This window comes from Petaurus breviceps, unplaced genomic scaffold (genome assembly GCF_028583685.1).
Source record: "Petaurus breviceps papuanus isolate PSGF00001 unplaced genomic scaffold, PetGlider_PUasm1.0 90865, whole genome shotgun sequence".
Classification (NCBI taxonomy): Eukaryota; Metazoa; Chordata; class Mammalia; order Diprotodontia; family Petauridae; genus Petaurus; species Petaurus breviceps.
Window position 1 is genome coordinate 5,088,668 of NW_027187367.1, and position 12,091 is coordinate 5,100,758.

General features: G+C 48.4%; 3 protein-coding genes across 4 annotated transcripts in view; 1 reads left to right on the forward strand and 2 right to left on the reverse strand.

The window, feature by feature from the left end:
• Window positions 1–883: 883 nt before the first annotated feature.
• On the forward strand, window positions 884–5,207 carry RNF5 (ring finger protein 5). Its single transcript, XM_069073342.1, has 6 exons — window positions 884–1,157; window positions 3,937–3,955; window positions 4,065–4,177; window positions 4,287–4,341; window positions 4,428–4,545; window positions 4,654–5,207. Exons 1-6 carry the CDS (start codon window positions 1,018–1,020, stop codon window positions 4,749–4,751), a joined length of 543 nt encoding a protein of 180 aa, XP_068929443.1. The 5' UTR covers window positions 884–1,017; the 3' UTR covers window positions 4,752–5,207.
• On the reverse strand, window positions 5,087–8,848 carry AGER (advanced glycosylation end-product specific receptor). The gene is made up of 11 exons (XM_069073343.1): window positions 8,471–8,848; window positions 8,089–8,189; window positions 7,774–7,966; window positions 7,576–7,640; window positions 7,381–7,468; window positions 7,026–7,214; window positions 6,718–6,848; window positions 6,329–6,470; window positions 5,946–5,972; window positions 5,717–5,846; window positions 5,087–5,637 (listed from the first exon to the last, which is right to left on the reverse strand). The coding sequence occupies exons 1-11, from the start codon at window positions 8,520–8,522 to the stop codon at window positions 5,541–5,543; spliced, it is 1,215 nt and encodes a 404-aa protein (XP_068929444.1). The 5' UTR covers window positions 8,523–8,848; the 3' UTR covers window positions 5,087–5,540.
• A 422-nt stretch (window positions 8,849–9,270) lies between these two features.
• The window catches only part of PBX2 (PBX homeobox 2), a 5,739-nt gene continuing 2,918 nt past the window's right edge, over window positions 9,271–12,091 (reverse strand). Inside the window, exons 6-9 of one of the 2 annotated variants that reach the window (XM_069073340.1) lie at window positions 11,800–11,953; window positions 11,300–11,388; window positions 11,011–11,097; window positions 9,271–10,876 (exon numbers count right to left, since the gene is read on the reverse strand). In XM_069073340.1, coding sequence (XP_068929441.1) covers window positions 10,784–10,876; window positions 11,011–11,097; window positions 11,300–11,388; window positions 11,800–11,953 — 423 coding nt within the window. In that variant the 3' untranslated portion in view covers window positions 9,271–10,783. The remainder of the gene's footprint in view (window positions 10,877–11,010; window positions 11,098–11,299; window positions 11,389–11,799; window positions 11,954–12,091) is intronic. The other variant, XM_069073341.1, reaches the window with a different exon arrangement.

A 12,091-nucleotide genomic window follows, 5' to 3' on the forward strand; every position in this document is an offset into this window, starting at 1 on the left:
CATCGAAGAAAGGAACCTGGAGAGTCTAGCTCTGCTCCTTGCGTCTGACAAGACTAAAGGGATGAAGTTATGTGCACCGGTGGGGTTAGGGGTACGGAGGGAGGGGTGTTATAAGACACGCGATGGATATGTGACGTCAAAGAGATGGGGCCAATAGCCATTCTCCCGGCGACATCATTGTAAAGGGCGCCGGGCAAACTCAGACTCGGTTTCTTACGTCACCGAAATGGCTGAAGCCATTTTGAACCCGGTGACTAGCATACCTCTTTTTGCTCCCAATCCTTGCTAATCTGCAAGGTCTAGCCAATCAAATTCTAGGGTTGGGTGCAAGAGGCCAGAGGAGAAGGAATTTAAGGCTGGGGGGAGGGCCAAAGCCAGGACCAATTGCGATCTGGTCGCTATAGCAACGAGAGGGCGGAGAGGAAGGGGCGGGTCCAGGGAAGCAAAACCTCCTCCGGATAGGCCCGCTCTATCATTCACATGCGTGCTTGCGACCCTTTCCCAGCCAACCGGCTGCTTCGGAACCTGCGTATTCGTAGTCCAATGGGATCTCGATTAGTCTCCAGAAGAGGAAATGAAGAAAGGACGGGGGCGGGAGTTGACTAGGTTTTAGTAGGTAGAATCTATGTCCTGGAGCCAATTAAGCACGACCCTTAGCAGTGGGGGACAATAAATTGTGATGACAGGGTTGACCCTGTTTCCCCGCGGACAATAGGGCCTGCCAGGACACATTTTACGGCTAATCCTATGACGCAGCATCTTGACTGGCAACTACTTTGGCCAATAATCACTGTTCAAGGGCGGGGCAATACGTGCCTCTGCCTCTCCAGATTGTTGTCCAATCCTTTCCTTCCGAACGCGATGTGACTGGTGGGCAAGATCACCAATGGAGTCTCGAAGACCTTGACGGATGACCAATGGGCGCGAGCAGGGGGGCGGGCTTTTCGGACCATCGGGGTTTGTGTATGTGTTTAGTGGGGGAAAGACCTGGGTTGCGGGGGCAACAGTTGAGGGGCCATGGCAGCGGCCAGGAAGGAGAACGGGGGCTCCGAAGGGCCAAACCGCGACCGGGGAGGGGCAGGTGCGGCTTTCGAGTGTAACATCTGTCTGGAGACAGCGCGGGAGGCGGTGGTCAGTATGTGCGGCCACCTGTACTGGTGAGAGCCCCGGGACACACCCCCATACCCCACACCCTCACTCCCACCGTATTGATGAGAACCCCGGGATATGAACTCATACCTCCACAAGAGCCCCAGGACACACACACACACACACACACACACACACACACACTCACTCACACTCTTCCCTACCCCTGTACTAGTGAGGGCCCCAGAACACCGCTCTCCCCATACCCCCCACCCACGAACCTCTTTACTGGAGAGAACTCTGGACACATACATAGCACTCTGCCTGTCCTGAGCCCCAGAAACTACCCCCCTCAACATACAACCAGTCTGGGATACACACGCACATACATATTCCTAATGGAGGGAGCCTTAGAAGACAGACATACACACTCATCTAACATGTACTGGGCGCATTGTCATTAGTTTTATGTTGACACAACATTGCAATACATCTACAACGCCCATTCCTTCTGGTACTGATCTGAGAGTTCCAGGAGACAGACACATAGGTATTAGTACTGATGAGAACCTCAGGATATTCCCAGCCAGAGTCCTACCTGTACTGTCAGCAGCCTAAAGATAGCCACTACAAATCTTATACATGTACTGGTGAGAATATCATGAAAACACACACACACATACACCCCTACACACTCTTATACTGGCATGTGATATATAAATATATATGTGTATATGTATGTGTGTGTATACATATATATTCTAAGAGATACACTCCTAATTGTCTCCCTGTCTATACTGCTGACAACCTCAGGAAGTGCATACACGTATACAGACATTTCTCAGTGCCCTGGGACATTGACACATACTTGCCCTACTGGCAACTTTGGATAAATATAAATATACACACATGCCCACATACTAGTACTGATGATGAGAGCTTGGGATCACATACCTACTCTTGACAGCTGGGGATAGACGTATACACATCTGTACTCCAGTGGAGGGGAATGGGGAAAAAATGATGCAGCTGTGCTGACGACACTCGGGGTGCACAACCAATCTATATTTATAATAACCTGGGGAAGGACAACAACTGAATAAATAGTGATTAAATATCCACAATGTGCCAAGCAACATGTTAGTAGGTAGGTGTTAGGGGAGATACAAAGTTTAGATAAGACATGCTCTCTGACTTCATGGAGTTTCTGGGGGGATATGACATGTATTCAAATAATATATGAAAAGTAAACGAGAGTTTCAAAACAAAGTGCTATGGGAATGTGTTATTGCTGAAGGGTGGCCATAAGGGTAGGGTATTGTTTGGTTTTTAAAAATAAGTATTCATTCCAGTAATTGAACTTAGAGGCCTGTGGGACTTGATGAGAAAATGTACAGAGTTGTGACAGCTAGTAGTCTGGTTTAGCTGGAGAGTAGAGTACCTGGAGGGGAATGAAGTGAGATTAAATTGGAAAGATAGATTGTTTCCCAACTGTAGAAATCCTTGAATTTCAGGCAGAGATTTTAGGTAGCTACTAAAAATTTTGAGCAGAGGAGTGACTTGACCATTATCTAAAGATTGACCTGGCCAGTATGATGATGGATGGGAGGAGGTGGGAGGGCAATCCCTATTGAGGGAAGTAGTGGGAATAAAGAGGAGGGTATTGTTGAAAGAAAAGATATAGAAGTGAAAGTCAACAGGACTTGTTAACTGGTTGGATATGACAGGTGAAAAAAAGGAAAGAATAAAAGGTAATACTAGTTTTGAATATGGGACACCGTATGAATGATGTTTGTTGCCATTGACAGAAATACTGAAGTCCAAAGAAAGGATAGATTTAGGGGTCAAGACAGGATCATAATATTTACAGCTGAAAGGAACCTTAGAAATAATTTAGTTTAGTCTCCTTTTACTGATAAGGAAACAGATACAGTTAAGTCAAATATCTTGCCCAGGATTATACAGGAAACAGGCCAGCACAGGTTCAAACCTGATTCCTTTGACTTCAAATCAAATAGTGTTTCTGCTACATAAATGAATTTAGATTTAATTAAAAGTTGTTGAATTGGAAACTTTTGTCTGATAGGTGCAGAGCTATTTGTGTAGTTGTAGATACAGTTAAGGAAGAGACACCAGGGCTGGAGATATGGGTTTAGGGATCAGTCTTGTAGAGGTAGCAGCTTAAGCTATGAGCGAATGAGATTGTCAAAGGAGAGAGAAGAGGACCAAGAACAGAATTTACCATGAAGAATTGGGAACAGGAGTCTGCAAAAGAGACAAAGAAGGCATTATTAGAAATAGGAGGAAAAACGGGAGTGTGGTGTCTCTGAAGTCAAGGAAGGAGATAGGTATCTTGAAGGAGGGGTTACTCAGTGTAACTGAAGCTATTGCTGCTTTTTTTTGGTTCCTTTTTGGAGGGGGGAAGGTAGGGCAATTGGGGCTAAGTGGCCTGCCCAAGGTCACACAGCTAATTTTGTGTTAAGTGTCTGAGGCTGGATTTGTACTCAGATCCTCCTGACTCTAGGGCCTCTATTCACTGTGTCACATTTTTTAATGTCACTTTGAGAGATCAGTTTGATGTGAAGTGGTAGGGGCATAAATCAGATTGTGAAGGGTGGGTGCTGAGTAAGTGACAAAAGTATTGGTTGGGGAGACTTAAGGCATTTGGAGTAATATGAATTCATTTTGAAGTGAGAGAGCAAACACATTGAAAAAGACTGAGAGGCGAAGGGATGTATATAGTAATGAATGGTAAGGGGAGTGGGGCTGGGAGGCAGTTGGGGCCTGGGGCCTCTGTGTGTCTTCTATCTGCAGCTATTCTGACCTCTGATCTCTCCTCCCACCAAGCTGGCCTTGTCTCCACCAGGTGAGTGGATGGAGAGGGATGGGAAGTGGGGGATGGGTACTGAGAAATGGAGAGGCCTGGGGAATAGAAACCCCCACCTATTTACTGTGTATTCTACTTCTCTCCTCAGTGGCTGGAGACTCGGCCTGAAAGACAAGAGTGCCCTGTTTGTAAGGCTGGGATAAGCCGGGAGAAGGTTGTCCCACTCTATGGGAGAGGAAGCCAGAAACAGCAGGACCCTAGGTAAGAGGGAGTGAAGGAAGGAAGAGTCAGGCTCTGGGGATAAGACTCTTAAACCTTGAGAAGAGGTGGGTGAAAACTTCCTTTTGTAATCTTTCTTCATCTCCAACAGATTGAAAACACCGCCACGTCCACAGGGTCAGAGGCCTGCCCCTGAAAGCAGAGGGGTGAGTATTGCTTTTTCCCATCATGGCTCTGTATCCCAATGATTTCTCTTTCATCACTCATATCTACCAACTCTTCATCTTAACAGGGATTCCAGACATATGGTGATGCTGGAGGCTTCCACCTTTCTTTTGGTGTTGGCGCCTTTCCCTTTGGTTTTTTCACAACTGTCTTCAATGCCCATGAGCCTTTCTACCGGGGCCCAGGTGAGAGCCTTCTCCCCAAAGGTTTCTTTTCCCCAGGATGAGAGAGTCTTCTCACTCTTTTCCTTGGGAACAGAGATTCTTTTCTGTAACTCTTTATTTCCTTTTTAGGTGTAGACCTGGGACCCGGACGTCCAGGCTCCAGCTGGCAGGACTCCCTCTTCCTGCTCCTTGCCATCTTCTTCTTTTTCTGGCTGCTCAGTGTCTGAGCTGCCCCCTCTTAGGGCCCTCCCCCAGCCAGAGGGAGAATCAGTATTGGGGGACCCCAAAATCTTTTTTTCTAGGTCTCTTCTCTCTGACTGAGGCCAGACATAGCCTCTCCCCCCACCCCCCAATCCCATCCCTTGAAGTGTGAGGGGGAGAGGGAACCAGCTGGGTACTAAGTGGGAAAGCTGGAGAGCCTCTGGATGCTAAGCTCAGATGAAGCTTCACTCCCAGCTTGGGGGGAGGAGGTGAGGAGATGGGCTAAGGGGACTGTCTACTTTCTCTCTACTTCTTCCCAAGTTCCCCTTTTTGGAAGGAGGAGGAAGTGCTCTTTAATTCTCCCCATTTTTTGATTTAATTTAATTTTGCCTTCTGTGGCTAGGATGGGTTCTGTCTCCCTACCCTCATCTCCACCCTCACTCCATAATTTGTAAGAAATTCAATAAAAAAAAAATTGAAAATATTTCTGTGAGAGCCTCCCAACCTCCCTCCCCCCCAGCCTACTGCTTCCTGCTTTTCTAGACCTTTCTAATTTGATACATTTTCTTTGAGGTTCTTAAGCTTGTGAAGGAGTGAGTCACACAGGGGATAGGACTGTCAAATGTTTAATAATCGTTGTTTGGATGAGTGGGCACAAGCAGGGAACAGGCTGAGCTCTCAGTTGATGTGAGACAGGTTAATTTTTTAGGGTAAGTAACAGAGATGGGAAAGAGAGGCTGGCGTCAGAGGGAATAGCATCAGGGCAGGGGAAGGGGAAGAAGATGGATGGAATCAGATGGGTAGCCAAGGGTTGCTCAGGGCCCCCCTGCATTGCTCTCAGCTGTTTCCTGTTCTTCAGGTTGATTTAGTTCTGCCCGCTGTTCCTCTTCCTCTGGGCACTCAGGAACCTTCCTACAGGAGGAAGATGGGAGAGAATTCTGGATGTTGGCTCCTGCCCTCTGGCCTTAGGCTTCTGATTCCCCCCACTTACCTCTCTTCTCTGTGGAGCCGCTGCTGCCTTTTCCACAAAAGGATTCCCACCAGTAGGGCAGCTATGACCAGACCACCCAAAACTCCTAGAACAAGGGCCAGTAAGCCTAGTCCTGGGCCTTCGTCAGAGTCTGTGGGGAGATGACAAAACTTAATGACAGAGAGAGGGAGCAGCTTCTATGTTACTCCCAGTTTGCCTCACCAGCCACCCAGATGACCATGATCCCTACCTTCTGCTTGACTGTTTTCTCTAGAGTCTGAAAATCAAAGTGGGTCTTAGTCAAGGGGATTAGAGCTGGAATGGGGAGGAGGGCAGGGAAGAGGTATTCCCACTGAATTTAGGACCTGTTTTTTTCTCCATCCCTCAGATTTCCAGGGAATTTCTCCCCCTCACCCCTAGCCCTATCCCCCTGCCAAACACCCTTGCAGCTAAGGACTTTTTTTCTGGCAGTGGAGCAGGAAGCTCATTGGGCAGAGGAGCCTGGACCGGGGCAGACTTCTGGGGGCAGTGTGGGAAATGGGAGCTAGGAAGGGAAGGAAAATTGAGACCTGAAGTTTGGCCTCTCTCAGTCTGTTCTGGGATGGAGGAATTGGACAGGAGAACTTCTCTCACCAATGATGCTGACACTAACACCAGGACTTTCTCGTGACCTTTGACCTTGGTCAGTGGCTACACAACTGTATATTCCTTGGTCTTGGGCTCCAACCTCAGGAAGGAACAGTACAGAGCTGGGGGCAGTGGCTAGAGGAGAACCCTGGGAAAGGATGGGGAAGGAGAGATACTGGGTCGTTACCAGGGTTACCCTTCACTATATGCTCCCATTTCTTTATCTTTCAAATTTCTTTCCCCTGACCCCCCAGTGTTTCTGTTATTACTGCCACCTCTTCACTCCCCAATACCCAGTCCAAATCATTAGTCTCTAGCTCTTTTACATCCCAATGTTTCAAGTTGCTCTCCTTTTCATTAAACCCACAGTACCACCAAGGAACTGGATCACTCACATCCTTGAGCCAGTGGATTTGTGGTGGGGGATGGGCAGGGACCTCACAGGTCAGGGTTATTGCCCCTCCAGGGGCCACTACTCCACCCTCTGGCTCTACTACTAGTCGAACTTCCTCGAAGGGCAAGGGCTCTGGGGATGGGAATGGTAGTTACATCCCCTCTGCAATACATTGCTTCCCTCCTTGAGATATGTATCCCCACACCCTCTTACCCCCACCCCTTCCACCAAAGACCTTGTATACATAAGCTTATAAATTCCTTCTCTGTCTCTGAAATCACAGAAGTTTCTCTTCCATTCAACTCTCACCCCACACACTGGGTTGGATAGGAGCTGCATGGAGGGCCCGCCTTCCAGGGGCACTGGGACTGAGGCTAAGGCTACAAGAAAAGGTGGGGTTCAGAGGGCCTCCTCGGGCTGGGGTTATTGTCAACTCCGACTGTACTGTGAAAAGTCCTGTGTCAGGGTGTCTTCTGGTCTCCTCCCTCACAGACACTCCTGGTGGGGAAAGAGGGAGACTTTTATGTCCCAAAAAGAGGATGAGGTATGGTAGGGGAAAACTCCATGACGAAGAAGAAGGTTTTTAAGATGGGGGAGATCAGAGGGAGAGGAAATATTATACCTTGGGTTACAGAGGAGAGGGTTTTCTTGAGGAAGTACTCACCTTTCCCATCAGGTACCAGGGCTTTCCCATCCAGAAGCCAGCTAAGAGTCCCTGCTGGGTATCCCCCTTCTGACAGGCATGTTCCTACCTGGTACATCAGAGTGACGTCATCAACCTCCATCTTTATCATCCAGAGTGCCCTTTCCACCCCTCATGCACCATTCCCTCTTTTGGTTCCCTCTTCCATTCTCCTACCTTGTTGGGGATCCCAGCAATGAGCTCAGAGGCAGGGTCCACTATTTCTGGCTTCCCTGGAATCTCTAGAGGGGAAAATAAAACCAGGGACCCTCAGAGGATTGTTCTCACATCCTAGGTGGAGGGTGCTGTGGGTGTGGGAGAGGAGACCTCAAGTTCAAGGATACTGAAGATTACAGAAGTTCTTTTTGCCCTTACGGTAGACTCGGAGTCGGTAGTTAGACTTGATCTCCTTCCCATGGCGGTTGGTTGCCCTGCACCTAAATGTCCCTTCATCCTGGATCCCAACAGCTGGCAGGAGGAGGGAGCCATTGGGGAGGATTCGAGCCACACTCTCCCAAGGGGCCCCTTCAGGAGACAGGATTCTCCAAGCTTCAGTCCGTCCTGTGTTCTGGGGAGAGAGTTTAGGAGACTTCAGACCTTATGCAGAGAAGAATGACAAATAATTGGACAGGGGAGAAAGTTCATGTGGACTAGAAAGCAAATAGGCTTTAAGAGAGGACCCCAACTTACCAGTTTCCATTCAAGTTGTTGCGGTGGTTTCCTAGGGGCCCCCTTACAGGTCAGCACCAAGGGCTCCCCAATCCTGGCTGAGATGTTCTGACTGCCAACCACTGCCCCCCAAGGAGAAAGCATATGTTGGGGGTGGGGAGGAGGAATGCCAGAGATATGGGACAGAGCCAGGGCAGGGTTGGGGGCCACTGGTGAAGTAGGATCAGGCAAGGATATAGAGAATGAGGACATGAGGGAAGAATCTGGGAGGTAGGAGAGTTTTTGAAGAGGAGTAGGGATTTTGGGGGGCGGGGAGTTAGTAACAGTTGGAGTAGCAGGGAGCTTGTTCGGGGAAGAGGGGGAGTACTCAAGGTTAGGGGGGCTTATCAGGGGAGTCCCTCACCCCCTAGGCTAAGGATCAGCAGCCAAGTTCCTGTGGATGTCAGAGATGCCATCCTGTCTTCTCCCTAGCCTCCTGGCTGTTTGACCCTCTTACCGTCTTGCCACTACCTGATGTAAAGCCAGCACCCTGTCTCTCTCCTCCCCTTTTTCTTCCAATCTCCTCTGTCTGGTCACCCGGGGGAATGCCAGGAATTCATCTGGGTTCTCAACAAGGGCCCTTGACGTACCAGAAGAAACTGTTGTGTCCCCCAACCCAGGCACTGCTGACTCTTAGCAGGGCCACACCCATGGGGGGCTGGGGAGAAGCATGCTCTAAATCTTGGCACCCCCCACCAACTCCCCTCACCCCTAAGCCAAGCCACTGAAGACTAATGGTCATACCTGAGCCGGTCCTAACAGAGGACAGGCTGCCAGATAGGACTAGGGACAAGCCTATTCTTTCTGGAAGAAAGAGTATTGAATTGGAAGAAACTAAGAAGGAAAAGAATCTGACAAGGGGAGTTGGATGACACTTGTAAGTAACATTTACATATTTATGGTTTATAAATTTCTAAAAATTTGTGGTATACATATATGTTATAAATTTTTACCTGTGATGAGGAAACGTAAGGGTCAGAGAGATTAAAATGGCTTGCTCAAAGGTCACATAACTAATGAGTGGTGAAATCAAGTGTCAAACCCAGGGCACCTGGACTTCCAGTCCAGTGTTCCACTAAAACATGACACCAGATTTGTGGGGAAGAATGTAAGAACCTAGGAAATTCAAGTTCTCACATGTGTAAAAAAAAATTCTCCACCAAACCCAGGGAAAAAAGAAATTTCTTTATTTAAAACTGCCATTTTTTTCTGTGAAACTACAAGTTTACAAGTGAGGAGATAACTGCCCCCCAACAATCCCCTTTGCCTCCCTGACCCCACCCCAGATCACCTATAGTGGGAGGAGTCCTCTCACCCCAACACACATACCAAATCCTGAGGATGTTTGAGGGGTTTAGCCAGGAGAGGAGAGAGGTAGGGATATGAGACATTTCTAATATTCCTTCCCCCACACTTGGCTCCTGTTGCCCTCCCTCCTCCCCATAACCCCTGATTTTGGAGTGAGGACAGAAACCTAATTTCTGGGGAAACTGAGGAAGAGACCACAAGTGTACCCTCCTCTAATATATTTGGCAATGAGCCCCCCCCCAACCTCCCCGCCTCAAGCTAGGATAACAATAAAATAAAGAAAAATGCAAAAACAGATATTAAAATGTTAGTCCCTGGGAGAGGGGCAGGTGATTTTACTTTTTCCTTCTTCAAAGCACTAAATCTTCAGCTCTGTTAACACACTCCCCAATTACTTTCCTGGGAAGGTCTTTTAGTCATCCTATTATCAGGCATCTGGGATAATGAAGCAGGCTGATTTGCACATGCAAATGAAAAGCCTCCAGTACTCAGCAAAGTCTGAAGGGTGGGTTTTATTCCCCTCTTTCAATAGACCCTGCTGATCAGACTTCCTGATGAACCCGTTTGGGGAGTGGGGTTGGCTAGGTCCTCTTGGATTTGTTTGCTCATCCCTCCTATAACAGGATACTCCTGGCTATTAACCCTAATATGGGAAAGGAAGAAACCAAAAGAATACACTTACCACCCCCCACCCCCCCCCCCGAAAAGAAAAAAAAAAAAAAAAAATAAAAACAAAACAATAAAAAACCAGATGAATCCCAGGTTTTCTTTTTTTTTTTTTTAAGAAAAAAAAAAATCCAAAGCCCAGTCAACATTTCTCTAAAGTAGCAGAAACTCCCTCCGAGGTAGATATCTGAGTCAGACACTCTTGTCCACCGAGCGATTCTATTGGTTTAAGATGAGCTGCATATGAGGTAATAAGAGCTGTCTTAGGGGGCAGGGGGCTGGGTGCACAGGGGGCATGGCCTGTGTCCTCTGTCCAAAAATTTTGTCCCCATTTTTGGCGTCACTAGGCAGGCAGGGTGGCGTCTCTGCCCAGTTCTAGAGTAGATAAGTGGGGTGGGGTAGAGTGGAGAGGGCAAGAGAGTAAATGTGTGTGTGTGTGTGTGTGTGTGGGTAGACTAAATAAAAGAAGAAAAGCGGGGTAGAGGGCAGGGATAAGGGAGAAAACAGAGAAGGGTCCCTTGGGAGAGCCTTCCCACCCTGTGGTTTGCACCCCCAGCACTGAGACGCCTTCTTCATGAGGAAAAACCCCATCTGCCCCTCTGCCTTGTGCTTGCTTCTCTTCTGGGTGGGGTATGTCCACTGGATGTCTGGGGCTTCTCCAGGAGTCACCCCATGTGCCCCCACCCCTGAGACAGAGACTGGATCAGTTGGATGTGTCAGAGTGAACGCTCCCAGGTCCCTCTGTTGGGGATGTCACTGAAGATGGGGTCACTGCTTCTTGCCAGCCACCATTAGCCTAGGAAAGGAGAAGGACATACAGGATTACAAGGGAGGAGGTTCTCATGTTTTGAGAAAGGGTGTGGAAGGAGAGTGTAGGGTACATCTCTCCAATCCTGGAGAGAGTAGGGGTGGTTCTATATACAGACTCACCCTCATTTCCCGGGGGCTGTACATCTGGCCTCCCCCAAGGCTATCCCCGTAGCCCCCAGTGCCCATTGAGTGACGGAGCGATTCCACCTGAGAGAGGCAAAAGGAGGGGTGAGGGGAAGAGGGAGCTGCAAAAGAAAAGCTGCCAAAAGCCATTTTCCCATAGGAAAAGGGAGACCAGGGCAAGAGAAGTGGTTCTTACACCCTGAAATAACAAGATGAAATGCATGTGGGCATGTTCCAGGGGGTGGGAGGAAGGTATTGAGGAGACTCATGGTCTTGTGCAACTGACCTGGGAGCTGGGGTAGGAGTCTCCATTGAGCCCGGGCATCCCTAGGAACATGTCTCCAGATCCTGAGAGGTTGAAGGAACCACCAGAGCCTATGAGGAAGCAAAAGAACAGAGAGGAAGATGGGAAACTCAGATATCTGGATTACATTTCTTCCACCTAGGATCCCCCAAAGCACCACAGAACTGTTTCCCTAGGGGATTTGCTTCCATGTTCAAGGGACTGGTAAAAAAATATTGTCAATATAGAAAAGGGAGATTTTGCCTTCTCATTCCCTCCAAATGTGCCCTTCCCATGGACCTTCTCTGTTAGAAGAGAAGATAAGGGATAAGTTCTCTAAAATGGTTTGTACTATATATGCTGTGATATGTTCCAAACCCTGTCTCATTTTGGTCACCCTCACCCAGATAGGGTCTCTTTCTGCTATGATTTGTATCAGACAGGAAAAGGAAGCAAATTCAGGGTATGCAAACCAATGGAACAGGAATGATGAGAGGTCCAACCTGCAGAAGAGGGAGGTGTAGGAGAGCTGGCACGGCTGTGCCCCCCTTGAGTGACAGACACAGCAGTTTTCACTGCATAAATATTTGCTTCTTCCTGGAACTTCCCAATATTCTTCTTATATCTGATCCGCTTGTTGCCGAACCAGTTGGAGACCTTTGGAGTGCAGGGGAGAGGGGAGGAGAGGACTAAGAGGGAAAGTAGCATTTTCTGAAGGAACCCAAATATCCATCCAGTCACCCCTGCTGCCCCTGTCACTCAAGGGGGGCACAGCCGTGCCAGCTCTCCTACACC